The sequence below is a fragment of the Plecotus auritus genome, assembly GCF_963455305.1.
Source record: "Plecotus auritus genome assembly, chromosome: 7".
Classification (NCBI taxonomy): domain Eukaryota; kingdom Metazoa; phylum Chordata; class Mammalia; order Chiroptera; family Vespertilionidae; genus Plecotus; species Plecotus auritus.
In genome coordinates this window covers 65752255-65779292 of record NC_137774.1, presented here as the reverse complement: position 1 = coordinate 65779292, position 27038 = coordinate 65752255, and the positions used below count along the sequence as shown (strand labels likewise).

Below are 27038 nucleotides of genomic sequence, written 5' to 3'. Positions count from 1 at the left end.
TCTGGAGGTTAGGAATCCAGAACACAGCCTTCTTTATGGCACCTTCTGGAGGTTAGGAATCCAGAACACAGCCTTCTCTATGGAACCTTTTGGAGGTTAGGACTACAAAACACAGCCTTCACTATAGCACCTTCTGGAGGTTAGGACTGCAAAACAAAGCTTTCACTATGGCACCTTCTGCATGTTAGGACTCCACTAAACAGCCTTCTCCGCGGCAAATTCTGGAGCTTAGGATTGCAAAACAAAGCCTTCCCTATGGACCCTTATGGAGGTTAGGACTCCAGAACAGAGCATTCCCTATGGCACCTTCTTGAGGTTAGGACTACAGAACACAGCCTTCTCTGTGGAACCTTCTTGAGGTTAGAACTCCAGAACACTGCCCTCTCTAATGAACATTCTGGAGGTTAGGACTGCAAAACACAGCCTTCTCTATAGCACATTCTGGAGGTTAGGAATCCAGAACAGAGCTTTCTCTATGGAACCTTTTGGATGTTAGGACTGCAAAACAAAGCCTTCACTATTGCACCTTCTGGAGGTTAGAACTCCAGAACACAGCCTTCTCTATGGAAACATCTGGAGGTTAGTATTGCAAAACACAGAATTCCTTATTGCTCTTTTGGAGGTTAGGACTCCAAAACAAATCCTTCTCTATGGCACCTTCTGGACGATAGGACTCCAGAACACAGGCATCTCTATGACACCTTCTGGAGGTTAGGACTCAAGAACACAGCCTTCTCTATGGAATCTTCTGAATTAGGACTCTAGAACACAAGCTTCTCTATGGCACCTTCTGGAGGTTAGGACTCCAGAACACAGCCTTCTCTATGGCACCTTCTGGAGGTTAGGACTCCAGAACACAGCCTTCTCTATGGCACCTTCTGGAGGTTAGTACTCCAGAGCACAGGCTTCTCTATGGCACCTTCTGGAGGTTAGGACTGCAGAACACAGCCGCCTCTATGGCACCCTCTGGAGGGTAGGACTCCAGAACACAAGCTTCTCTATGGCACCTTTTGGAGGTTAGGACTCCAGAACACAGCCTTCTCGATGGAACCTTTTGGAGGTTAGGAATCCAGAACAGTCTTCTCTATGGATTCTTCTGGATGTTAGGACTCCAGAACATAGCCTTCTCTATGGCACCTTTGCGAAGTTAGTACTCCAGAACACTGCCTTCTCTATGGCAACTTCTGGAGGTTAGGACTGCAAAAAAAAGCCTCCTCTATGGCACTTTCTGGAGGTTAGGACTGCAAAACACAGCCTTCTCTATAGCACATTCTGGAGTTTAGGAATCCAGAACATAACATTCTCTATGGCACCTTCTGGAGGTTAGGAATCAAGAACACAGACTTCTCTATGGAATCTTCTGAGGTTAGGACTCCAGAACACAAGCTTCTCTATGGCACCTTCTGGAGGTTAGGACTCCAGAACACAGGCTTCTCTATGGCACCTTCTGGAGGTTAGGACTCCAGAACACAGCCGTCTCTAAGGCACCATCTGGAGGTTAGGACTCCAGAACACAGCCTTCTCTATGGCACCTTCTGGAGCATAGGAATCCAGAATACAGCCTTCTCTCTGGCACCTTCTGGAGGATGGGAATCCAAAACACAGCTTTCTCTATGGCACCTTCTGGAGGTTAGGTCTCTAGAACACAGCCTTCTCTATAGCAATTTCCGGAGGTTAGGATTCCAAAACACAGCCTTCCCTATAGCACCGTCTGGGGGTTAGGATTGCAAAACACATCCTTCTCTATGGCATCTTCTAGAGGATAAGACTCCAGAACACAACCTTCTCTATAGCAACTTCTGGAGGTTAGGATTTCAAATCACAGCCTTCTCTTTGGCATCTTATTAAGGTTAGGACTCCAGAACACAGTCTTTCCTATGGCACCTTCTGGAGGTTAGGACTCCAGAACAGAGCCTTCTCTATGGAACCTTTTGGAGGTTAGGACTCCAGAACACAGCCTCCTCTATGGCACCTTCTGGAGGTTAGGAATCCAGAACACAGCCTTCTTTATGGCACCTTCTGGAGGTTAGGAATCCAGAACACAGCCTTCTCTATGGAACCTTTTGGAGGTTAGGACTACAAAACACAGCCTTCACTATAGCACCTTCTGGAGGTTAGGACTGCAAAACAAAGCTTTCACTATGGCACCTTCTGGATGTTAGGACTCCAGAACACAGCATTCTCTATGGAACCTTCTGCATGTTAGGACTCCACTAAACAGCCTTCTCCGCGGCAAATTCTGGAGCTTAGGATTGCAAAACAAAGCCTTCCCTATGGACCCTTATGGAGGTTAGGACTCCAGAACAGAGCATTCCCTATGGCACCTTCTGGAGGTTAGGACTACAGAACACAGCCTTCTCTGTGGAACCTTCTTGAGGTTAGAACTCCAGAACACTGCCCTCTCTATTGAACATTCTGGAGGTTAGGACTGCAAAACACAGCCTTCTCTATAGCACATTCTGGAGGTTAGGAATCCAGAACAGAGCTTTCTCTATGGAACCTTTTGGATGTTAGGACTGCAAAACAAAGCCTTCACTATTGCACCTTCTGGAGGTTAGAACTCCAGAACACAGACTTCTCTATGGAAACATCTGGAGGTTAGTATTGCAAAACACAGAATTCCTTATGGCTCTTTTGGAGGTTAGGACTCCAAAACAAATCCTTCTCTATGGCACCTTCTGGACGATAGGACTCCAGAACACAGGCATCTCTATGACACCTTCTGGAGGTTAGGACTCAAGAACACAGCCTTCTCTATGGAATCTTCTGAATTAGGACTCCAGAACACAAGCTTCTCTATGGCACCTTCTGGAGGTTAGGACTCCAGAACACAGCCTTCTCTATGGCACCTTCTGGAGGTTAGGACTCCAGAACACAGCCTTCTCTATGGCACCTTCTGGAGGTTAGTACTCCAGAGCACAGGCTTCTCTATGGCACCTTCTGGAGGTTAGGACTGCAGAACACAGCCGCCTCTATGGCACCCTCTGGAGGTTAGGACTCCAGAACACAAGCTTCTCTATGGCACCTTTTGGAGGTTAGGACTCCAGAACACAGCCTTCTCGATGGAACCTTTTGGAGGTTAGGAATCCAGAACACAGTCTTCTCTATGGATTCTTCTGGATGTTAGGACTCCAGAATATAGCCTTGTCTATGGCACCTTTGCGAAGTTAGTACTCCAGAACACTGCCTTCTCTATGGCAACTTCTGGAGGTTAGGACTGCAAAAAAAAGCCTCCTCTATGGCACTTTCTGGAGGTTAGGACTGCAAAACACAGCCTTCTCTATAGCACATTCTGGAGTTTAGGAATCCAGAACATAACATTCTCTATGGCACCTTCTGGAGGTTAGGAATCAAGAACACAGACTTCTCTATGGAATCTTCTGAGGTTAGGACTCCAGAACACAAGCTTCTCTATGGCACCTTCTGGAGGTTAGGACTCCAGAACACAGGCTTCTCTATGGCACCTTCTGGAGGTTAGGACTCCAGAACACAGCCGTCTCTAAGGCACCATCTGGAGGTTAGGACTCCAGAACACAGCCTTCTCTATGGCACCTTCTGGAGCATAGGAATCCAGAATACAGCCTTCTCTCTGGCACCTTCTGGAGGATGGGAATCCAAAACACAGCTTTCTCTATGGCACCTTCTGGAGGTTAGGTCTCTAGAACACAGCCTTCTCTATAGCAATTTCCGGAGGTTAGGATTGCAAAACACAGCCTTCCCTACAGCACCATCTGGGGGTTAGGATTGCAAAACACATCCTTCTCTATGGCATCTTCTGGAGGATAAGACTCCAGAACACAACCTTCTCTATAGCAACTTCTGGAGGTTAGGATTTCAAATCACAGCCTTCTCTTTGGCATCTTATTAAGGTTAGGACTCCAGAACACAGTCTTTCCTATGGCACCTTCTGGAGGTTAGGACTCCAGAACAGAGCCTTCTCTATGGAATCTTCTGAAAGTTAGGCTTCCAGAACGCAACCATATTTATGACAACTTCTTGAAGTGAGGACTCCAGAAAATACCTTATCTATGACACCTTCTGGAGGTTAGGATGCCAGAACACAGCCTTCTCTATGACACCTCTGGAGGTTAGGACTCCGGAACACAGCCTTCTCTATGGCATTTTCTAGAGGATAGGAATCCATAACACATCCTTCTCTATGGAACCTTCTGGTTGTTAGGACTCCAGCACACAGCCTTGTGCATGGCACCCTCTGGATGTTAGAACTGCAAAACACAGCCTTCTCTATGGCACCTTCTGGAGGTTAGGACTCCAGAACACAGCCTTCTCTATGGAACCTTTTGGAGGTTAGGACTCCAGAACACAGCCTCCTCTATGGCACCTTCTGGAGGTTAGGAATCCAGAACACAGCCTTCTTTATGGCACCTTCTGGAGGTTAGGGATCCAGAACACAGCCTTCTCTATGGAACCTTTTGGAGTTTAGGACTACAAAACACAGCCTTCACTATAGCACCTTCTGGAGGTTAGGACTGCAAAACAAAGCTTTCACTATGGCACCTTCTGGATGTTAGGACTCCAGAACACAGCATTCTCTATGGAACCTTCTGCATGTTAGGACTCCACAAAACAGCCTTCTCCGCGGCAAATTCTGGAGCTTAGGATTGCAAAACAAAGCCTTCCCTATGGACCCTTATGGAGGTTAGGACTCCAGAACAGAGCATTCCCTATGGCACCTTCTGGAGGTTAGGACTACAGAACACAGCCTTCTTGTGGAACCTTCTTGAGGTTAGAACTCCAGAACACTGCCCTCTCTATTGAACATTCTGGAGGTTAGGACTGCAAAACACAGCCTTCTCTATAGCACATTCTGGAGGTTAGGAATCCAGAACAGAGCATTCTCTATGGAACCTTTTGGATGTTAGGACTGCAAAATAAAGCCTTCACTATTGCACCTTCTGGAGGTTAGAACTCCAGAACACAGCCTTCTCTATGGAAACATCTGGAGGTTAGTATTGCAAAACACAGAATTCCTTATGGCTCTTTTGGAGGTTAGGACTCCAAAACAAATCCTTCTCTATGGCACCTTCTGGACGATAGGACTCCAGAACACAGGCATCTCTATGACACCTTCTGGAGGTTAGGACTCAAGTACACAGCCTTCTCTATGGAATCTTCTGAATTAGGTCTCCAGAACACAAGCTTCTCTATGGCACCTTCTGGAGGTTAGGACTCCAGAACACAGCCTTCTCTATGGCACCTTCTGGAGGTTAGGACTCCAGAACACAGCCTTCTCTATGGCACCTTCTGGAGGTTAGGACTCCAGAGCACAGGCTTCTCTATGGCACCTTCTGGAGGTTAGGACTGCAGAACACAGCCGCCTCTATGGCACCCTCTGGAGGTTAGGACTCCAGAACACAAGCTTCTCTATGGCACCTTCTGGAGGTTAGGACTCCAGAAAACAGCCTTCTCTATGGAACCTTTTGGAGGTTCGGAATCCAGAACACAGTCTTCTCTATGGATTCTTCTGGATGTTAGGACTCCAGAACACAGCCTTCTCTATGGCACCGTCTGGAGCATAGGAATCCTGAATACAGCCTTCTCTATGGCACCTTGCGAAGTTAGTACTCCAGAACACTGCCTTCTCTATGGGAACTTCTGGAGGTTAGGACTGCAAAAAAAAGCCTCCTCTATGGCACTTTCTCAGGTTAGGACTGCAAAACACAGCCTTCTCTATAGCACATTCTGGAGTTTAGGAATCCAGAACATAACATTCTCTATGGCACCTTCTGGAGGTTAGGAATCAAGAACACAGCCTTCTCTATGGAATCTTCTGAGGTTAGGACTCCAGAACACAAGCTTCTCTATGGCACCTTCTGGAGGTTAGGACTCCAGAACATAGCCTTCTCTATGGCACCTTCTGGAGGTTAGGACTCCAGAACACAGGCTTCTCTATGGCACCTTCTGGAGCATAGGAATCCAGAATACAGTCTTCTCTCTGGCACCTTCTGGAGGATGGGAATCCAAAACACAGCTTTCTCTATGGCACCTTCTGGAGGTTAGGTCTCTAGAACACAGTCTTCTCTATAGCAATTTCTGGAGGTTAGGATTGCAAAACACAGCCTTCCCTATAGCACCATCTGGGGGTTAGGATTGCAAAACACATCCTTCTCTATGGCACCTTCTGGAGGATAACACTCCAGAACACAACCTTCTCTATAGCAACTTCTGGAGGTTAGGATTTCAAATCACAGCCTTCTCTTTGGCATCTTATTAAGGTTAGGACTCCAGAACACAGCCTTTTCTATGGCACCTTCTGGAGGTTAGGACTCCAGAACAGAGCCTTCTCTATGGAATCTTCTGAAGGTTAGGCTTCCAGAATGCAACCTTATTTATGACAACTTCTTGAGGTGAGGACTCCAGAAAATACCTTATCTATGACACCTTCTGGAGGTTAGGACGCCAGAACACAGCCTTCTCTATGACACCTCTGGTGGTTAGGACTCCGGAACACAGCCTTCTCTATGGCACCTTCTAGAGGTTAGGAATCCAGAACACAGACTTATCTATGGTACCTTCTGGTTGTTAGGACTCCAGCACACAGCCTTGTGCATGGCACCTTCTGGATGTTAGAACTGCAAAACACAGCCTTCTCTATGGCACCTTCTGGAGGTTAGGACTCCAGAACACAGCCTTCTCTATGGAACCTTTTGGAGGTTAGGAATCCAGAACACAGCCTTCTCTATGGATTCTTCTGGATGTTAGGACTCCAGAACATAGCCTTCTCTATGGCACCTTTGCGAAGTTAGTACTCCAGAACACTGCCTTCTCTATGGCAACTTCTGGAGGTTAGGACTGCAAAAAAAAGCCTCCTCTATAGCACTTTCTGGAGGTTAGGACTGCAAAACACAGCCTTCTCTATAGCACATTCTGGAGTTTAGGAATCCAGAACATAACATTCTCTATGGCACCTTCTGGAGGTTAGGAATCAAGAACACAGCCTTCTCTATGGAATCTTCTGAGGTTAGGACTCCAGAACACAAGCTTCTCTATGGCACCTTCTGGAGGTTAGGACTCCAGAACACAGCCTTCTCTATGGCACCTTCTGGAGGTTAGGACTCCAGAACACAGGCTTCTCTATGGCACCTTCTGGAGGTTAGGACTCCAGAACACAGCCGTCTCTATGGCACCATCTCGAGGTTAGGACTCCAGAACACAGCCTTCTCTATGGCACCTTCTGGAGGATAGGAATCCAGAATACAGCCTTCTCTCTGGCACCTTCTGGAGGATGGGAATCCAAAACACAGCTTTCTCTATGGCACCTTCTGGAGGTTAGGTCTCTAGAACACAGCCTTCTCTATAGCAATTTCTGGAGGTTAGGATTGCAAAACACAGCCTTCCCTATAGCACCGTCTGGGGGTTAGGATTGCAAAACACATCCTTCTCTATGGCACCTTCTGGAGGATAACACTCCAGAACACAACCTTCTCTATAGCAACTTCTGGAGGTTAGGATTTCAAATCACAGCCTTCTCTTTGGCATCTTATTAAGGTTAGGACTCCAGAACACAGTCTTTCCTATAGCAACTTCTGGAGGTTTGGATTGCAAAACACAGCCTTCTCTATGGCACCTTCTGGAGGTTAGGACTCCAGAATACAGCCTTCTCTATGGCACACTTTCTGGAGGTTAGGCCTGCAAAACACAGCCTTCTTAATGGCACCCTTTCTGGAGGTCATGACTCACCTTGCTTTCCTCCCCCCATTTCCTGGGAATGATGTAGTTGTTCCTCTTTTTATTTATTAGCTCCGCCCTCAGTGATGCTTAATCAGATCTGAAGCCTTGTTGGAAGCTCTTGCCACCCTCCAGACAGCAGTAGGTTTGCCACCCAAGTAGCTGCTTTGGTGAATGAGGTCAGGAACCTTCGCTTCGGTCAGTCCACACTCCTGGCACTCAAAGGCTTTGGAGATTGCGGGACAGTTGGTTTTGGCAGGGGCTTCTTTCTCCCCAAATCCAGAGGCGAGTGTGGACGAAAATGCAAATATCTACTAGCCTGAGATGCTCTAGGAATTGGCAGCGAGTGTTTTCTATAAGTTTAACCCTCTCATTCAAGGAGCTCCTATCTGCGGCCGCTGTCAAGTATTTGACACTTTCGTCCTTGGTCGGGATTCTCAACACCTCAGAGCGGACTTTCGTACCCGCTTCGCTGGGGGGCGGCGAAACGAGCCTTAAGGAAAATTAGGTCGCTGCCGAGGACACACTGGGGGCGGACTAGCCACGTCATCTGGTGCAGCACGATACTGAGACTCCATGGTCGCATGTATGGGATCTCCACATGCACCAGCACACTTCGGGTCCCCTGGGAGAGTTTCTCATCCCTACTAGACCGGGCATGTAAGCTGGGCGTGAACTACATATCCCAGCATGCACCGCACGCGCCGCCTGGGCTCGCGCAACAATTAGATAACTACTGCCCTCGAAGTGCTTTCTGCGGCTGTGCAAGAGTCAGAATACCGGGATCAAGAACTACAACTTCCGACTTGCTTAATAACTGCGGTGGCGCTATTTAAAAAGCGTCAGAGAGGAGGTGCCTGGCTACGTCCCTCTCTTCCAGTTCCGCTCCCTCAGATCAGAGGCTAGAGGGGGGCGGAGCCTTAGGCCTGAGCCAAGATGGCGGCTGCGAAACCAACCCCTACGGACTCGCTCTCTTTCTGCCTCGCGCAGCTCACGGCGGCGGCCGGGGAGGGTCTAGGTGGGACAAAGGATACAGCTACCAACGAGACACCTTTGGGCCGTGCGCTCTTAGCTCTCCGCACGCGCCACGTCAAGGCAACGGGGGGAATCGAGCGCTTCCGGGCACGCGGCGGGCTCCTCCCCCTTCTGGCGCTGCTACGGCGAGCGTCTGCAGTGGATCCCGCCCCGTGCCTGGCTGGCCCCGGCTCCTCCCCTTCGTCGATCGAGTCTGCGGCTTCGGCTGGCCCCGCCCCTTCGGCTGGCCCCGCCCCCTCTGCGTCCTTGTCGACGCCCTCGCCGCCTGTGCGCCTGCGCAAGACCCTGGACTTGGCGCTTAGCATCCTAGCCAACTGCTGTACGGAAGGGGCGTGCCGGACTGAAGTGCGCAGACTCGGAGGCATTCTGTCTTTGGGTAAGTGCCCCGCCCCCATGTCCTAGAAGGATTCCACGCACTCCCCCTCCTGGTCTGGGCTTTGGCGGTGTCTTGAGTTCTTTGTGTTGTATCCTGGAAGAACATGCGTTATGACAGCGCGGTGCCCACACTTCTCAAGCTTTCACGCCTCGTTAGGTTACAGCTCTGTTACACATTATACTCGAGCCCTCTCAGATCAATAATTACAGCCATTTCTCCCTCGCCTCTGGGCTGGTGAGGCTAAAGGGATTATTTGGTGACTTTTAGATGACCTTTATCCTTCATTTATGAGGTTCATGGCAGACAGTGTCTCCTGAATGTTCGGCCCTGTGTAGGGCTGTCATCTGATGAGCTAGAGTTCAAGAAGATGTAGTGGTCAGAAAAGTGGGCTCTGCGGTCAGCTAGACCCCTAGAGGCTAGGATTCCTTGTTGCACAATGGGATAATAATAGCTACCTCGCATAACTGGAGATGGGAGAAAATGAAATACAGATGTAGAACACAGATACTCTAAACATGAACTGGGTACTTCGAGCTAAAAACAAGCAGTTAACAAATCCTAACAAGACAGCAAGCTTTTCTGTTTCCCATCTAAGTTGGCGCCCCCTAGTGGCAACGTTGTGAATACAGTTTACTTATAGCTTGTATGAAATTATAATGGTTAAAAAAGTGTTTTATTGATTTCAGAGAGATAGAAACATCAGTGATGAGAGAGAATCATCGATCAGTTGCCTCCTAAGTGCCCCCTACTGGGTTTTGAGCCTGCTGTGACAGGAAATTGAACACCAGCCAGGTGATATACCAATTTTGACAAAATCTTAAAATTTGGGGGTAATGAAACATCAATATATTTTAAATGTGCATAAAATGCATCTGGACCAAAATGTGTTTGACAGGAGGTCTGGCACATTAATTAGTCTTCAATAAATTAAATATTTTATTATTAGTGTACAACCCCCATCATTCAGTCACTGTTCTGCCTTTTAAATATCTCCAGAATCCATCCACTTCTCTCCCTCTTCCATCGTGTGCCCAGAGCCCTGTTCCCATGTCCTGGGCTGTGCTGGTAACTGACTTGGTTCAAGCCACTGTCCTTTCTTACCTGGACTATTGCACCAACTTCCTTCATGCTTCCCCTGCCTTATTTCCCCCCCCACCCCACCCCCCGCCCCCCCGTTCCATTCTCTCTCCTGGCTGCCAGATTCTATCACACCATTCCCATTCTTAAAGCCTGATGTGGCTCCCAGTGCCCACACATTCAAGCCCTGATTCTTTGGCCTGGCATTCAAGCCCTTCATGAGGTCATAGCAGACACTGGGTCTCACCTCTGGACCCTTGCAAAGGCTGATTCCAAACCTGAAATACCCTGTTACAGCCCCATCCATCATCCTTCTACTAAATCCCTACCTATTTAACCTTCTAGACCAGGGGTGGGCAAACTTTTTGACTCGAGGGCCACAATGGGTTCTTAAACTGGACCGGAGGGCTGGAACAAAAGCATGGATGGAGTGTTTGTGTGAACTAATATAAATTCAAAGTAAAGGAGCAGAGGGGAGAGCAAGAGAACCCTCCGCTCTTTCAGCTCCGCTGGCCGGATAGAACAGCCGAACGGGCCGGATCCGGCCCGCGGGCCGTAGTTTGCTTATGGCTGTCTAGACCCAATGTTAGTTTCTTCTGGAGGCCTTTTCTGATCCTCTCAGGCCACATTCTTGAGGTGGTTAATGTGAGAGACAAGAAGGGATAGAACCCTCAAGAGGCCAAACTCTCTTGCAGTGACTATTCTTCAGTGTGTGAAGACAGACAGCATCCAGAACCGAGCAGCCCGTGCTCTGGGCAACTTAGCCATGGAACCTGAGAGCTGTGGGGACATCCATTCTGCTGGTGAGAAGGCTGTGAGGGTGGAGTTAGCTTGGGGTGGGACAGGGGCTTCGGTTTCTGTCTTTGCTCACTCTATGTCCTCCCCTTCCCTCTCCAGGTGCTGTTCCCCTCCTCATTGAGAGCCTGACGACCTGCCAGGACTCACACTGCCTGCAGAGTGTGGTTCGTGCCCTCCGCAACCTGGCGGACTCTCCTCAGCACCGCCTGGCCCTGGCACAGCAGGGAGCAGTGCGCCCACTGGCTGAGCTTCTGGCTGCTGCCCCAGACCCTGCGCTGACCTTGGCCCTAGTCCGTGCCCTCCTGGAGCTGAGTCGAGGCTGCTCCCGTGCCTGTGCTGAGCAGCTAAGTCTGGGTGGAGGACTAGGCCCATTGGTCAGTCTAGCCTCCCATCCCAAAAGGACGGTCCGCGAGTCAGCTATCCTGATCCTTGCCAATCTGTGTGCCCAGGGCCTAGTACGGCCTGCACTGGGCAATGCTGGTGGTGTGGAGGTGCTACTGGGTGAGCTCCAGCAACGCCGAGGTCCCAATGGAGCTGGTCCAGCCTCCCAGCAGCCCCTGGTGCGGGCTGTGTGCCTACTTTGCCGGGAGGCCATCAACCGAGCCCGGCTGCGGGATGCTGGTGGTTTGGAGCTGCTGATGGGCCTGTTGCGGGATCCTCATGCCAGCGCCTGGCACCCTCGTGTTGTGGCTGCCCTTGTGGGCTTCCTCTATGATACAGGGGCCCTGGGCCGGCTGCAGGCTCTGGGACTTGTACCTCTCTTGGCTGGGCAGCTGTGTGGTGAGCTTGGTGATGAGGAAGAAGAGGGAAAAGAAGCTGCTTCCTGGGACTTTCCTGAGGAGCGGACCCCTGAGCGAGTAGAAGCTGGAAGCTTCCGAAGCCTCAGGTGGGTCCCTCCCTGAGCTTTGGGATGGGGTTTGTGTCTGCTCTGGCTCTCTCCACTACCCTCACCCCCTCTGTCTCAGTAAGACTTTTATTGACTCCTGATCCCTTGTTTTCCCCACACATGACCACTTTCTAGTCCCCATTAAATGCACCTTCTCTCCCCTGTGTCCACCCTTGACCTTGGCTCTACCCCAGGACCTCTGAACTTTGGGGTCCAGAAAGGTTCCCTGGAAGGTAGAATGTGCTCTGGTTGTGATGGTATGCTCTGGAGCCCAACTTCTTATTTTGGTGCCACCAGTTATCACGGGAAAGTTAACTTCTTTGAGCTTCTAATTCCTTGCATGAAAAATGGAGGATAATAACGCATGCCTTCCCCATACAGTTGTAAAGAATAAATGAGGGTACTTTGCACCTGTCAGCTGTCTTGTGAACTCTCTGACTTCATCACCTAAGGCTCCCCCTGGTGTCCGCTCCACTCTCACACACTGGCCTCCTGGCTAGTTCCTCCACATGACAGGCAGTCCTCTCGGGGCCTCTTTGGCTGCGTTCTGTCCGCCTAGAGCCCTCTTCCTCCTGGACTCCTTGATCAGGCCTCACCTTCTAAGGGGGCTACCATCCCCACTGTTTTTTAATGTCAACTTTCCCTCCCTCAGCTCTTTTCTATTCCTTTTCACTCTTCTCTGTATGCATCGCTTCTCAAACTCCACACTTAAAATGGGGCTTGGCACAAACAGGCATCAGTCATTGCTGAATGATTTGGGGTTTTCCCCCTCCCTTTCTCCCCTATCTCCTCTCTGGCCACCTCCTCTTCCGGGCTTCTGTCACCTCCTTTTGGACCTGCTCCCTCGCCTTGGCTCTGAGTTCAGCCTCCTCTTTCTCTCCTCCACAGGTCGTGGCTCATATCTGAGGGCTACGCCGCTGGCCCAGGAGACATCTCTCCGGACCGGTCTCCAGAGCACTGTCCGCTGCCTCCTCCACCGCCTGCGCCCCCTCAGCAGGCCCAGGCAGCCAGTCCCGCCCGGGGCCCAGCCTTGGTACGGACGCCTCGAGGCCGCAGCCCTGCCACCGAGGAGCCTTGGGGCCGTGAGGGGCCAGCGCTGCTGCTGCTTTCGCGCTTCTCCCAGGCTCCAGACCCAAGCGGGGCGCTGGTGACAGGCCCGGCCCTGTGCGGCCTGCTGGCCTATGTGACGGGGGCGCCGGGCCCACCGAGCCCGCGCGCACTGCGCATCCTGGCGCGCCTCACCTGCAACCCGGCCTGCCTCGAGGCCTTCGTGCGCAGCTACGGTGCTGCGCTGCTGCGAGCCTGGCTGGTGCTGGGTGTCGCCCCGGATGACTGGCCCACGCTGCGTGCCCGGCCCCCCAGTCTGCGCAGCCAGCACCGGGAGCTAGGTGTGTCCCTGCCCCTTCCCGCTCTGTCTTCCACTTATCCCTCAGTGAGCCCAGAACCTCGCCTTACCACTCCTCCTCCTCTCACTGCCCTCAGCCCACCATTCAAACAACCCAGCCACCAGGGATGGAGGGTTCCATCCCGCCCCCTCCTGCTCCACCATCCCAGCCTGCAGAGTTCGGCTCCATCCCTGGCCCAAGCTTTGGGGCCCCAGCAATTTAGAATTGTACCTGTTGGCATTTCCTTCCCTAATCTACTCTGGGTTCTGTGGTGTCACTGACTTGTGAAGCAAGGCTCAGGCGCCATGTCCTTTCAGGCCCAATCCCCATATCCAACACTACCAGGGACTGCTGTCTCCTGGGTCCTGTTTCAGCCCTGAGGGCCCTGACTTACTCCCTGACATCCCACTTCCTGTTCCTGCCCTCCACTTCCAATTCCTAGTCTCTGGGTCCCATCCCTCCAGGGCCTGCGTCAGCCTCCTTTCCCGCGCCCTGGTTTCCTGCCCTGAGGTTTTACCCACCTTCCTTTTGGGGGCGGAAGCCTGTGTTACCCATCCTTCCCCAATCTCCGACACCAACTCCCAACCGACCCACTCTGCCCATCCCTGCAGGTGAGATGCTGCTGCAGAACCTGACGGTGCAGGCTGAGTCGCCCTTTGGAGTGGGTGCCCTCACTCACCTGCTGCTCTCTGGGAGTCCTGAGGACCGTGTGGCCTGTGCACTGACCTTGCCCTTCATTTGTCGGTAAGGGGGATAGGGGTGCCTTGCAGGGGTCAGGGGAGCGAGGTTGCTATTGCCCAGTCGCACCTTTTCCACCTTCTGAAAGATTCTCTTTCTCCCCATAGGAAGCCCTCTCTGTGGCGCCGGCTACTTCTGGACCAGGGCGGCCTCAGACTCCTCCTCTCGGCCCTGACGCGGCCAGCTCCGCATCCACTCTTCCTCTTCTTTGCTGCAGACTCCCTCTCCTGCCTCCAAGGCCTGGTGTCTCCCATTGTGAGCCCAGCCCTCCCACCTGCAACCCCCTTGGACCTAGACCCACCCTCCCATTGCCACTATGAACCTCTGCTGGGCCCAGCTCCCATCCCAGCCCCGGATCTACACTTCCTACTGGACTCAGGCCTACGGCTCCCTGCCCAGCGAGCTGCCTCATCTACTGCCTCCCCTTTCTTCTGGGCCCTGCTAGCTGGCAGCTTTGCTGAAGCCCAGATGGACCTGGTACCTCTTCGAGGCCTATCACCCAGTGCAGCCTGGCCTATCCTGCATCACCTGCATGGCTGCCGGGGCTGTGGGGCAGCCCTGGGGCCCATTCCCCCGCCAGGACAGCCCCTGCTGGGCTCAGAGGCTGAGGAGGCACTGGAGGCTGCTGGCCGTTTCCTGCTGCCTGGGCTGGAGGAGGAACTGGAAGAGGCTGTGGGCCGTATCCATCTGGGATCCCAAGGTGGCCCAGAGTCAGTGGGTGAGGTGTTCCGTCTGGGCCGGCCCCGGCTGGCTGCCCACTGTGCACGCTGGACCCTGGGGCCAGGGCAGTGCCCACGGAAGCGGGCTCTGGCATTAGTGGGGCTTGTGGAGGCAGCAGGTGAGGAAGCAGGTCCCCTGACGGAGGCTTTACTGGCTGTGGTGATGGGAGTTGAAGTGGGGAACAAGGGTCCCAGCCTAGACTCTTGATATCCCCTCGGAGGGGACCCAAGAATGAATTGGCAAGAAGAAGGCCTCCCTCAGAGTGGCACAGGGAGGAGGCTAAGCAGGAGTCACCACTGAGGACCGACAAGAGGATGGAACTGGGCCCCAGGACAATGGGCTGAAGACTCGGGAGTGAGAAGCCGAGGCCAAGGCCTGGGCATGGGGCCCATGAGATGGAGACAAGCCCAGACTTCGGGCGTGGGATTAAAACTTTGGAGTTGGATATTCCTGTTGTGTGTGACTCTGCTTACTTTCCTGTGGGCATCTCATTACCCTTCACCCATCAAGAGGGTCTTGTCTAGGTCTCTGTGTCTCAATATAGGCCGCCTTTGGCATGTAGGAGTTGAGTAGTAATAGGCAGTGGTTTCTGGAGCCCTGGGATAGGGTAGAGTTGGAGGCTTCTTCCTAGGATGTGGTTATGGGCCCAAGGGAAGCCTGCTTCCTGCTCACGTGACTTCATTACTCAGACAGCCATTCAGCTGACACAGACCTTGCTCAGGCTTAGCGGGCTGTGCTGAGGGAATGCTGTGCATTTGGCGAGGTATGGCCAAGGCCTTGGCATTGATGTTTTCTGAGTGGCCATCACCCACCTTGGGTCTTCCATCTCTGGGTCTATTTTCATCTCTTGGGCCAAGTGTCCTCCTGCTGTGTTCCTGTCTTAGTCATGCCCAGAGGAGCCAAAGCCCTGGGCTGGCATTGAGGTGAGGGAGGAGCTTGTGTTATTTTGGTCTCCAATGCAGAACCTCCATCACCTGGATCCCAGGTCACTGAGCACTCAGGTGGCAGCCTAACTGAGGAGCATGCCTGGACTGAGTCTGCCAGTTGGCCTCAGGGGAGCTAAGGCTGGCACTGCTGTCTCCATGAGTGTCTGTCCAGGTGTCTGGTTAGGCTGTGCATTAGAACCACCCAGGGAACTTATTAAAGATATTTACACATATTGATGCCTGAGCCCTGTCTGATTGAATTGGACTGAGGGGAGGGTGCCCTGGGCACCAGATTGTTCTGATTTGCTGCTGGTTTTTTTGTTCTGTTTTTTTTCTCCTTCAGTTTAATTGACATGGCCTATTGCCTTGCAGAAAAAAACATGAATTGAAGATCAGTTCTCGTACAGATCTCAGCTCAATATCAGGGTTATATTATAAGAGATAATATTACCAAATATAACTACACCATTGAGAACTATCTATGACACTATGATTCTTATATTTTTTCCGAATTACAGTTTAAAATAAGGATTGTACCCTATTCTACCCTTGTAAGTCTTGTTTTAAGCATTTACTCCATCTACAACAGCATTGTATACCTCAATTCCACATTCAAAAAGGTGTGCACTGTAAGAAGTTACATTTTAAGTAAAAATGACAGCCCTGTCTGGTGTAATCAGTGGTGAGAGCATTGGCCCACACATTGAAGGGTTGCAGATTTGATACCTGGCCCTGGTTGGGGCACATGCGAGGAGGCAACAAATCAATGTGTCTCTCTCACACCAATGTTTCTCTCTCTCTCTTCCCTTCCCTCCCTCTCTCCCTTCCACTCTCTCTAAAAAGATCAATGGAAAAAATATCTTCAGGTAAGGATTAACTAACTCACTCACTCAATAAATAAATAATAGGCCGGCCGGCGTGGCTCAGTGGTTGAGCGGTGACCTATGGACCAGGAGGTCATGGTTCGATTCCTGGTCAGGCCATATGCCCAGGTTGTGGGCTCGATCCCCAGTAGGGGGTATGCAGGGGGCAGCCGATCAGTGATTCTCTATCATCATTGATGTTTCTCTCTCCCTCTCCCTTCTTGAAATCAATAAAAATAAAATTTTAAAAAATAAATAATAATTAAAATTACACATATAAATCAAAGCCTATGTGAAATATTAAATACTCTCTCCACTCAACAAAACCACCGTTTTGTATGGAATAATTTGCAATGATGCTATTATTATATCTTGTAAATGCAATGAGAGGAAACCCATTCTTTCATGGCATGGTGGTGAGCACATCAGCTCATGTGGCCTGCTAAATTTTGAAGACTAAAGTGCTCAGGTCTGGATTGAGACCCACAGTCCAGTGGCTGCAGCACCATTGTGTCTGTCCATACCAACTATAGAGTGTCTCATTTCAATCTTTTTAAAAAAAATTTTTTTATTGATTTTAGAGAGGAAGGAGAGAGAGAGAGAGAGAGAGAGAGAGAGAGAGAGAGAGAGAGAGAGAGAGAACATCAATGATGAGAGAGCATCATTGATCAGCTGCCTCCTGCACGCCCCCTACTGGAGATCAAACCCACAACCCAGGCATATGCCCTGACCAGGAATTGAACTGTGGTCTCCGGGTTCATAGGTCAATGCTCAACCACTGAGCCACGCTGGCCGGGCTCGTTTCAATCTTGATTTCTCAGGGTCTCAGTCCAAGGAAGGCTTCTTATTCCTTTGTGGCTGGCTGGAGTTTGCGTCTTGCTTTCTTTGCTGTGTTCATCGGTATGTTTTGGTACAGGTCTGGGCCGCCCTGTTGGGGAAGGGCTTTGTCTTGAAAACAGGCTGGGGTCTGGCTGCCTGGGAGTGTTTTCTCAGTCTGCATGGGCCTGGGTTTCAGTTGAACTCTATGTCTGTTTTCAAGTCTTGGAGAAAAGGTCCTGCTTTATCGTCTGAGGAGGGACCATTGTGGCTGTCTCTGTCTCTGAGAGATTTCTTTGTGTTTAGTATTGTGCCTTTTGGGATCTCTGTTTATGTCATTGTTTGTCTGGGTCTCTAAGGGAAAGTCTCTGAACGTGGGATCTGCCTGAATTTTAGAACATCATTTCTGCTCCAGCCCCAAAATTCTGCCTGGAGTAAGTCTCACAGGAAAGGCCTGGGTGGGAGGGGGCTCTGTCTGAGACTCACGGAGCTGACTTTGAGAGGTGTCTGCTTGGGGGCCTCGGTTTGTGTCTGAGAGTGGCACTGGGCGGAAGATCCCGGGCACGGTCTGGAAGAGCCACTTCTCTGACTCTGGCTGTGGCCGCCTGGGGCTCCCTGCAGCTGAGGCCAAGGCTGGGGTGTGGCTGCCTCCCCGCAAGCAGGCAGGCGGGCTGGGCCTGCGTGGACCGCAGCCCTCCCTCCCTTACACGCCCCCACCCTGGATTCTCCCCTTCATTGCCCCCCACCTTTCCCTCCAGCCCCATCCCAACGGATCCCGGCTTCCTTACATGGTCACGGCTGGGCCTCCAGCTCCCGGACGTCCTCCCCACCCCCCAACCGCCCTCCGCCCCCACCGGACACGGCCCCCGCCCTGCAAGCCCAGCGTGGTCCGCCTGTGCCCCACCATGGAGGACCTGGGTGAGTAGGGCCCGGGTCCCCTTGTGCCCAGCCCTTCATCAACCTCTGGACCCGCTTCCCCATCCTGGAGCCCCCTGGCCCTCCCCGGCATCTCCTCATCCTGCCTCCTGTCTTCTCGCTTCTGCTCTCAGCCCGCGCCTCCTTTCCGACTCCACGTCCCCCTTCCTGCCTCTCCCTTCCTGCCTTTCCCGGGCCAGCCGCTCCCTCCCTCCTTTCCTCTGCTGGCCCCTTCACCCCCAGCTGCGGATGCGCCGGGAGATGCGTGCCTGCCCGCGGGCGCCCGCCGGGGATCAGGGGCTCTAGGATGGGAGGGGTTGGAGGGGTCTTGGGTCTGGGACTGGGAAAGTAGACAGGAAAGGGAGGCTTTGACATCAAGTTCTGGAAAAGAAAGGGGCCTGCCCCGGGGGTTGGGGGAGGAAAGAGTTAAGGGTCCCTAAGTTTGGTAGGTGCCGCGGAGAGGTTAAGGGTCCCACCGTGGTGCTCTAGATGAAGAGTGAGGGGGCAGGGATTTCTAGGTTCTGGAAGGGAAAGGGGATGGGGGTGGGGTGGGGTGGTAGTGGTGTCCGGGTAAGAAGGAGGAGGCATTTTGTACTCCCTATCTGTTGGAACTGGGGCTGGAAGGCTGTGCTCTCCAACTGTGAGACAGAAGGGGTTCCAGCACCCTGCAATAGGGGGTGCTGCTCAGTAGGGGTAGCGGGCACTGGTACTGTGGAGAATAAGCCAATCAGAAAGCAGGTCCCTGCAGACTCACCAATGTGCTGCATAGGGTGGGACCCAGTGGGGCCTGGAGGTGAGCCAGAGCTGTGTGGGCCTGGCCAGGTCCGGAGGAATTATGGGCGTGGCAAAGAGCGTCCAATCAGAAGGCTGGGTACCAGGCATGTAGCCAATTGAGCAATTTGGGGTGGAGTCAACTTTGGCTTCAGTAAAGAGCCAATTTTGACTGCATTAGGGAAGATTTTAAGAATAAAAAAAAAAATCAGATGTCTGGGTTTGTGCATGACTCCCAGGATAAGCCAATTGGGATATTCTGGTCAAATATATTCCTTACTACCCTTCCACTTCTCTGCCTTGGTCTGGCCTTGTGTTTCCTTCTTAATACTGGCTTCTGTCCTCAAATACTGCCCACTTGGAAGCCTTATCCTTTGATATCTAAAGGCCCTATCTCTGCCCTAACCTTGACCTCTCAACTTCTCACTTTGAGGGCCTCCCTGCAGATGCCCTGCTCTCTGACCTGGAGACGACCACGTCACACATGCCAAGGTCCGGGGCTCCAAAAGAGCGACCCCCAGAGCCCCTCACGTCTCCCCTGCCCTATGGCCACCAGCCACAGGTGAGATCAGATGCTGTGGACTGGGCAACCACTAAGGCCAGTCTGGCCAAGGCTAGGGGAATCTGGGCCTGAGTGAGGCAAAGTACTGGTCTATCACCCCACACATGTGTCCATCTCTCTGTAGATGGGGACTGGGGAGTCTTCTGGAGCCTCTGGGGACAAGGACCATCTATACAGGTAAGAGGTCTGAGAACTGGGGGATGGGGGAGCCAATTGAGACTCAGGTGAGGAGTCTTAGATTCCCCACCCTGAACCCAAGCTCCCACCCTGTTTCCCAGTACGGTATGCAAGCCTCAGTCCCCAAAGCCTGCGGCCCCTGCGGCTCCTCCATTCTCCTCTTCCAGCGGTGTCCTGGGCACAGGACTCTGTGAGCTAGACCGGTTGCTTCAGGAACTTAATGCTACTCAGTTCAACATCACAGGTACCATGGTTACTAAAACAGGCCTTGATGGGATGGGGCAGGCAGGGCAGGGAAGGGCAGAGATTAAGGGGTAGAGATTTCCCAGAGTAGCAGCTACAAGGACGCAAAGCCTTAAGTGGGAGGGTGTGTGGAGCAGGCCCTGTGTCCAGTGCCCTTCTCTCCTCTCTGCAGATGAAATAATGTCTCAGTTCCCATCTAGCAAGGAGACCGCCGGAGAGCAGAAGGAGGACCAGTCTGAGGACAAGAAAAGGCCCAGCCTGTGAGTTTGGCACAGTTGCCAGGTCTCGGAGAGAGGTGACTGGGAGGGAGCGTTACTCTGGGAGGCCCTGAGCCAACACACGTTGTTCTTCATAGCCCTCCCAGCCCATCCCCTGTTCTCCCAAAACCTTCGGCCACCTCGGCCACCCTGGAGCTGGACAGATTGATGGCCTCGCTCTCTGACTTCCGAGTCCAGAACCATGTGAGTCAGCAGGAGGGTGGGCCAATGTGGTGTTGTGGCTCCCTAACCCATTTGAGACCTTTCCACATCTGTTGCCTTGCTGACTCAACTCACATCCTCCCTGTTGTAGCTTCCAGCTTCTGGGCCCACCCAGACACCGGTGCCAAGCTCCGTGAATGAGGGCTCCCCATCCCCACCAGGGCCCACAAGCAAGGGCAGCCTAGACACCATGCTGGGGCTGCTGCAGTCCGACCTCAGCCGCCGTGGCATTCCCACCCAGGCCAAGGGCCTCTGTGGCTCCTGCAATAAAGCCATTGCTGGGCAAGTAAGTGGAGCTCTGCGAGTAGTGAGGTGGAATCCCACAGACCCATCTTCACTGAGCACCAGCCTTGTGCTGTCCCCTTTTAATAAAGAACTCTGGAAAGTGGGTATTACTGTTATTCATATATTATGAAGGAGGAAACTGAAGCTCTGAATCACACAGCAAGTAAGTGGCAGGGTGAGGATCCCAACCCAGTTACCACTTACTGTGGTCCTCCTATGTGCTCCTTTACAAACCCCATCTCACCTCATCTTCATGAAAGCCTGGGGGGCTCCACCCACCATAGACTGTTTTTCCTCCACCAGTCTAGTTCGGGAACTCTGGTTCTTAACTGTGCCAAGTTGTTGACGTAGATCCTTCTGATAAAGTGCCCTGCTTCCATCCCAGAATTCCCGATGCCAGCAAAGCAGGTGGCATTATGACTTTTGTGGGCCTTAAGCACTTTTGCCTTCATGGGTCCCTTCCTCCATTAAAAAATATTAAAATTTGTATTTTATGACTATGTTAGTATAAAGATGAATATATTAATATTATCTATGAAATAATTTTCTTGTAGCTCATTTTTTCCCTTCTGATTTTAAAAGAAATTACATTTTCGTGGGCTCCTAAAAAGTATTGTGGGCCCCAGTCTTTCCATCACTTACAGACTGAGTGACTTGAAAAGTGCAACGTGAACCTTGGCTCATTGGGGACATGGTGGCCTAAGGGCCACTCTGACCCTGGCCTCAACCCCAACTCGCAGGTGGTGACTGCGCTGGGGCGAGCTTGGCACCCTGAGCACTTCGTTTGTAGTGGCTGTTCCACTGCCCTGGGAGGCAGCAGCTTTTTCGAAAAGGATGGAGCCCCCTTCTGCCCTGAGTGCTACTTCGAGCGCTTCTCCCCACGATGCGGCCTCTGCAATCAACCCATTCGACATGTGAGCCCTGCCTGGCCTACAAGCTAGGCACTTCTCACCCAAGGAGCCGGGAGATGGGCTTCATCCACTCCTGTCCCCTCCCTCCAGCCCCCCCTTCCCCCAGCCCCTACACCCCCACCCCTTAGCCCGGCCCCTTGGCTTCTTCCCCCCTCTCTTTGGCTCCCAAGTTCCTCCTTAGGTCTCCCTTGCCTTAACTCATACTTCAACCCACTCACCGAGGTCCGGGGTGGGAGCGGGAGGGAAGAAGGGATGGAGGGTCACAGAGTGTCCACTTTCATTTCCTACAGAAGATGGTCACTGCCTTGGGCACCCACTGGCACCCAGAGCATTTCTGCTGCGTCAGTTGCGGGGAGCCCTTCGGAGACGAGGGTGAGCTTGCCTCCCACCTGGAAGCCATGGGTCTGCTTGACATCCCGCCTCGCAGCCTTTGGCCCAGCCCCTGAACCCTAGGGGCCATAAGTTTTTCCCTGCTCTCGTCGGGTCCCAACCCCTGAACCCGGGGATTCCCATCCATCCCCTTCCGCTCTGCCCGCCCCAGACCTGGTCCCTTTCTCCCTACTGCTCACACGGACAGCCTTCCGCCGGCCCCACCGTTTCACACTGCGTAGGTCTTGGCGCGCCCCGCACCATTTTCCTTCAGCCCGCTCGGTCCCGCCCCTAGGTTTTCACGAGCGCGAGGGCCGCCCCTACTGCCGCCGGGACTTCCTGCAGCTGTTCGCCCCGCGCTGCCAGGGCTGCCAAGGCCCCATCCTGGACAACTACATCTCGGCGCTCAGCGCGCTCTGGCACCCCGACTGCTTCGTCTGCAGGGTGCGCGCTGGAGGCGGGGCCTGGGCAGCGGGGCGGGGCGACGTCTGGGCGGGCGGCTCGGAGGCGGGGCTTCCCCTCGGTGGGACTCAGCGGGGTGGGCGGGGCGGGGTTGTTGGGTTCCTAGAGCGAATTATATCGTGCGAGGTTCTGCCTGACCCTTCCCCAGGAGTGCTTCGCGCCCTTCTCTGCGGGCAGCTTCTTCGAGCACGAGGGCCGCCCGCTGTGCGAGAACCATTTCCACGCGCGGCGCGGCTCGCTGTGCGCCACGTGTGGCCTCCCTGTGACCGGCCGCTGCGTGTCGGCCCTGGGCCGGCGCTTCCACCCGGACCACTTCACCTGCACCTTCTGCCTGCGCGCGCTCACCAAGGGCTCCTTCCAGGAGCGCGCCGGCAAGCCCTACTGCCAGCCCTGCTTCCTCAAGCTCTTCGGCTGACCCTTCCCAAACGCCGTCCTCCCCTCACGGTGCTGCGCCCACCCCAAGGCCGCGCTCTAGGAGCTGGGGGCTTCCCCAACCCCACCCTGTGAGCACCGCCCGCTGGAGAGACCGCCCCAAGGTACCTTACTCTGCGTTCTCCGTGGGCAAGTTCAGGAAAGGCCCGGCCAATCCCCAAGCCACGCGCCCCCAGAGTGGGCCGTACGCCGACTAGCACCCCTCCTGAGCCCTTCACTTGATTCCCACCCCGAGGGAGCCCCGACTACAGGAGGTCCCAGGCCGGGCGCTCCGCTCCCCGCTCCCTCACTGCTCTGTGCACTTTTTCTACATAAACACACGGTCCACGTCGCACTGGTGCTGTGTCTGCAGTGGAGCCGCGTCTCCACGCCCCGCTCTTTGTGCCGGTTCTTTCCGCAGCAGGTTCCAGGAGCCGCGCTGGCTGGAGCGGACCTGCGGGATTATAGACAGGGCAGAGCCTGCACAGCTCAAGCTGGGCCCTGAGAACCTTCCCGCCGCCACCCACACACCCCCCCCCCCCAAGCCCTCTATATTTTTGAAATGAGCACTTAGGCTGTTCCCTTTCCAATTCTCCCGCCCCCTGCCATCTTGTCTGGTTTCCAGATGTTCCCCCTCCTCCAGAGTGTCAGTGCATGCCCACCATTTGGGCCTGGGCACTAAGGCACAGCTTCCCTCTTACTGGTGTTGACTCATCCCTGGGCAGAGGGTGACACTTGGTGTGGTCAGGGCAGTGGCTGAGGGGAGCACTGGGGCTGGAGGAGCCAGAGGGAGGCTTCTAACTGGGAGTCAAAGAAGGCTTCCTGGAGGAGGTGACACCCCAGCTAAGCCCGGCAGAGGAAGGTGGGCCAGGTTTTAGGTGAGGAGAGGGTCAGGCTCCATCTTAATCCCCAAGCCCCAGGGGCCTTTCTGAGCCCGAGAACCTTTACCTTGGACCCTGCAGTTCCCTAGGGAGGGGGCATGGACTCCGGAGTCTGAATTATAGGGAGCTTGGAGGATGGAAAAGATGGACCCTCAGAGCCCTTCCAGCTCAAGGAGGAGCTAGCAGCCAAAGAGAGCATGTGTGGGAAGAGACAGGCAAGGTGTTATCTGCCCTGGCCTCAGATTCCCCTCTGGGGCTCCTCTCCCTGCTCTTCCTGGCCTCCTACTCTTCCCCTTCCACATATTCTCCCTGGACAGTGCGTCCATCCCCTGGTGGGTAAAGACCTCCTGAATTGAGTATGCTCAAATCGGCCATCTCCAGTCTCCATTCATTCCTTTGCGTCTACTGAATACTTGCTGTGTCAGGTCCACACCAGGTGCTGGGGAGATCATAGGGAACATGCTCCTTGCCCTTATGGAGCTGAAATCTAGTGTGTTTGTGTGGGGGGGAGATGACAAATGACAAGTGTGATGAACTGAAGTTGGTTCATCCCCCTTGTTCCTACCCACAGCACCTCCCTAGTCCTTCATATCGCTATCACAAATACATGTTTATTTGTTGCTCGTTTATGTCTGTTTCTGCAACTGGAATGCAAGCTCCTGAGAGCCTGTCAGATGACATATTTATTTGTCAGATGGCATGGTCTCTTCAGTGTCTAGAATGGTATCCGGTATGTGGTAAGTGCTCAGTAAATGTTTATGAATGAAGGAAAGGTGGGAAAATGAGAAGGAAAAAATAGAGAACTCAGTGAAGGTGAGGAGGGATTACTTTAACCAGCTAGTCAGAGAAGACCTCTGTGAAAATGTCATGTCTAAGCTGCAACTTGGTTGAGAAAGAGCCAACCAGGCGAAGAGCCTGAGGGGGGCATTCCGGGTGCAGGAAGCAGCAGGTGCAAAGGCCAGGAGGTAGAGAGAGCTTGGCACGTTGGAAGAAAGGGAAGGCGAGTGTGGCTGGATTAGAGCGAGCAAAGGGGAGAGTAGCAGGCGATGAGGTCAAAGAGGAAACAGGTGCCACATCCTGAAGTGCTTTGAAGGCCACAGTGAGGCCAATAGCGCCCATGCCCCCTCTGATACTGGCCTGCATTCTCTCAGGCACTTCAGATTCATCACCCCTGGAGCAGACACTGTGGCTGCCCTACCCACAGCTACTCGGCTCACCTGGGAAGTCATATGTAGACAGTCTCCCAGCTGCTTCCCGGGTATCTGTCTGAGGGTGCTCTCTGGGGGAGGAATGTGCTATTGTACCCCACAGGGCTGAAGTGGGGGGGGGGGTTTCCTGTAACCTCTAACTAGTTAGAGACAGGAATTGGCAAAGAGACACCGGAGCTTCCTGGCTGCTTGAGAGTCAGTTCTGAGGTTGTTCTCCACAGTCTCAGAGGATCCCCATTGGGGTTGGATTCTAATTGTGCACAGCGGTAACCTGTCTGTGGACACACCCTTCATTGGCTTTTCGCCTTTCTTTGTCTTCTTTCTCACTCCTTCACAGTCCCTATTGGGATCACCTCCCTGGTAAAGTCCTTGCACTCCAATTCTCATTTTGGGGGTCTGCTTTTAAGGCATTCCCTAAACATAATTCATTAAATTCCCCTAAAATGCCCCATCTCAGGCATGAACCCAACTGCCATGGTCAGACGTCCAAGGCTGGTCAATTCTAGAAGAAAGGCAGAGACACAGCTCTTCCCCATCTCCGGGAACCAGATCACATCAGCTCTTGGGGAGGCTCCAGCCTGTTGGGGAGACAGAGATGGCCCAGATAAAGGCCACTCAGTGTGCTGGGAACTGTATCAGAAAAGTCAGAGAAGTTTTTGCTAAAGCAGTAACAGGGCTGGGTACTGAAGGCCGAGCAGGAGTTGGCTGTTTGGGAGGCAGGGAGGCACTCTAAGCAGAAGGCACAACTTAACAAGTTTGGGGGTATGAACATACACAAGTTGGGCAGGGCAAAGGAGTAGGAAGGAAACTAGATTGGGTGGAGTTGTGGCCTGGCAGGCCCTGAACATCAGGTGAGAAGCTTCCACTCCCTCCTGACTGTGATGGAGAGCTATGGAGTGTTTCTGAGAGGGGACTGACAATGTCAGGTTAGGGTTTGAAGATGATCCCTCTGGATTGGTCAGAACCAGGGGGCTGACTCAGGCAGACTCCCTAGGTCAAGGCTGAAAAGTTGACGTTTTTTAGGGGGTGAAGTGATTTTGAGCCTGAGGCACTAGGGAAGTGGTAGGGGCTGAGGCCCAGGAAGGAGTGTTCCCGAATTTGAAAGGGTCCACCTCCCCAGGACCAGCCTTCGGTCTTGATGTGACCTGATTCAGCTAAACAAAGGCGGGGAGTGGGGACAAGGCCTGGGCGATTTGTCAGCTCATTGCACCTGAGGTAACCATTAACCCCTCCACTGGGAGAACCCAGGGGCTGGTGTCTTGAGGCGCAGATCCTGGACAGAATGGAGGAACACACAGAGGCAAGCTTGGCGCCAGAGCTGGGGGAGCAGAGGGTCTTAATTGACAACCCTGCTGACATCCTGGTCATTGCTGCTTATTTCCTGCTGGTCATTGGTGTCGGCTTGTGGGTGAGAAGTTGAGGGGGTGCTGCTGGGGCCAGGTTTCTGGGGCCTGGCGCAGGGAACAGCAGGTGGCAGTAGGGGCAGGATGCCTAGATCCTTGAGGGAGAAACCAGGTGTTGGGGGGAAGAGGGGGGAGACTTATTCCCCCAAATAAGTCTTTTGATAGCCATAGGGAGGCCTAATCAACACTCATTCTTTGTCTCCCACCCTTGGGTTGGGCTGTCCTCAGGGACAGTATTCTAAATGAGGCCTCTGTTCGTCATCTATGTTATGGCTGACAGAAGCCCATGGCCTGAACCAGGGCCCCAGGAAAGTCAGGCCAAATCTAGCTACACTCAGGCTTGGGGAGTTGGACAACAGCTTAGGGCATGGGTGGCTCTGGGGGCCTGGGAAGAGGTTGTGGGGGTGGGGTGTGAACCATCGGGGAGCAGAGCGCGGGTTAATCTTCAGCCTGAAACAAGGCTGAGGAATGTGTTGAGAAGGCTAATGAGGTCCAAAGACATGCCCTGAACCCAGGTCTCCCCCAACTCCTGTCCCCCAGTCCATGTGCAGAACCAACAGAGGCACTGTGGGCGGCTACTTCCTGGCAGGACGAAGCATGGTGTGGTGGCCGGTGAGAGAGGCGAGCTGTGGAGTGGGCGGGGGCTAGAGAA

The 27038-nt window shown here is 53.2% G+C and overlaps 3 protein-coding genes across 5 annotated transcripts in view; all 3 read left to right on the top strand.

Moving 5' to 3' along the window:
- Nucleotides 1-8610: 8610 nt before the first annotated feature.
- On the top strand, nt 8611-15149 carry ARMC5 (armadillo repeat containing 5). The gene is made up of 6 exons (XM_080678149.1): nt 8611-9100; nt 10873-10980; nt 11075-11861; nt 12750-13249; nt 13858-13990; nt 14092-15149. The coding sequence occupies exons 1-6, from the start codon at nt 8626-8628 to the stop codon at nt 14909-14911; spliced, it is 2823 nt and encodes a 940-aa protein (XP_080534275.1). The 5' UTR covers nt 8611-8625; the 3' UTR covers nt 14912-15149.
- A 2917-nt stretch (nt 15150-18066) lies between these two features.
- Nucleotides 18067-26958, top strand: TGFB1I1 (transforming growth factor beta 1 induced transcript 1). 3 transcript variants are annotated; one of them, XR_013961152.1, is made up of 12 exons: nt 18067-18227; nt 19442-19557; nt 19682-19734; nt 19836-19978; nt 20150-20237; nt 20333-20438; nt 20548-20742; nt 21482-21655; nt 21943-22024; nt 22317-22465; nt 22632-23019; nt 26927-26958. XR_013961152.1 is itself a non-coding variant. In XM_080679416.1 (11 exons), exons 1-11 carry the CDS (start codon nt 18098-18100, stop codon nt 22896-22898), a joined length of 1503 nt encoding a protein of 500 aa, XP_080535542.1. In that variant the 5' UTR covers nt 18067-18097; the 3' UTR covers nt 22899-23248. The 3 variants fall into 3 exon arrangements, 2 of the variants coding, with proteins under 2 accessions (XP_080535542.1, XP_080535543.1); XM_080679416.1 differs by lacking the exon at nt 26927-26958 and having other exon boundaries at nt 22632-23248; XM_080679417.1 differs by lacking the exon at nt 26927-26958 and having other exon boundaries at nt 18187-18227; nt 19429-19557; nt 22632-23248.
- Nucleotides 26137-27038, top strand: part of SLC5A2 (solute carrier family 5 member 2) — a 6026-nt gene continuing 5124 nt past the window's right edge. The window contains exons 1-2 of the mRNA XM_080679415.1: nt 26137-26391; nt 26927-26998. Coding sequence (XP_080535541.1) covers nt 26266-26391; nt 26927-26998 — 198 coding nt within the window. The 5' untranslated portion in view covers nt 26137-26265. The remainder of the gene's footprint in view (nt 26392-26926; nt 26999-27038) is intronic.

Coding starts and splice junctions, on each gene's coding strand:
- ARMC5 (XM_080678149.1), top strand. CDS start 8,626: ATGGCGGCTGCGAAACCAACCCCTACGGACTCGCTCTCTTTCTGCCTC. Junction 9,101..10,872: donor CGGAGGCATTCTGTCTTTGG/GTAAGTGCCCCG, acceptor ACTCTCTTGCAG/TGACTATTCTTCAGTGTGTG. Junction 10,981..11,074: donor TGGGGACATCCATTCTGCTG/GTGAGAAGGCTG, acceptor TTCCCTCTCCAG/GTGCTGTTCCCCTCCTCATT.
- TGFB1I1 (XM_080679416.1), top strand. CDS start 18,098: ATGGTCACGGCTGGGCCTCCAGCTCCCGGACGTCCTCCCCACCCCCCA. Junction 19,735..19,835: donor GACAAGGACCATCTATACAG/GTAAGAGGTCTG, acceptor CCTGTTTCCCAG/TACGGTATGCAAGCCTCAGT. Junction 19,979..20,149: donor TACTCAGTTCAACATCACAG/GTACCATGGTTA, acceptor TCCTCTCTGCAG/ATGAAATAATGTCTCAGTTC.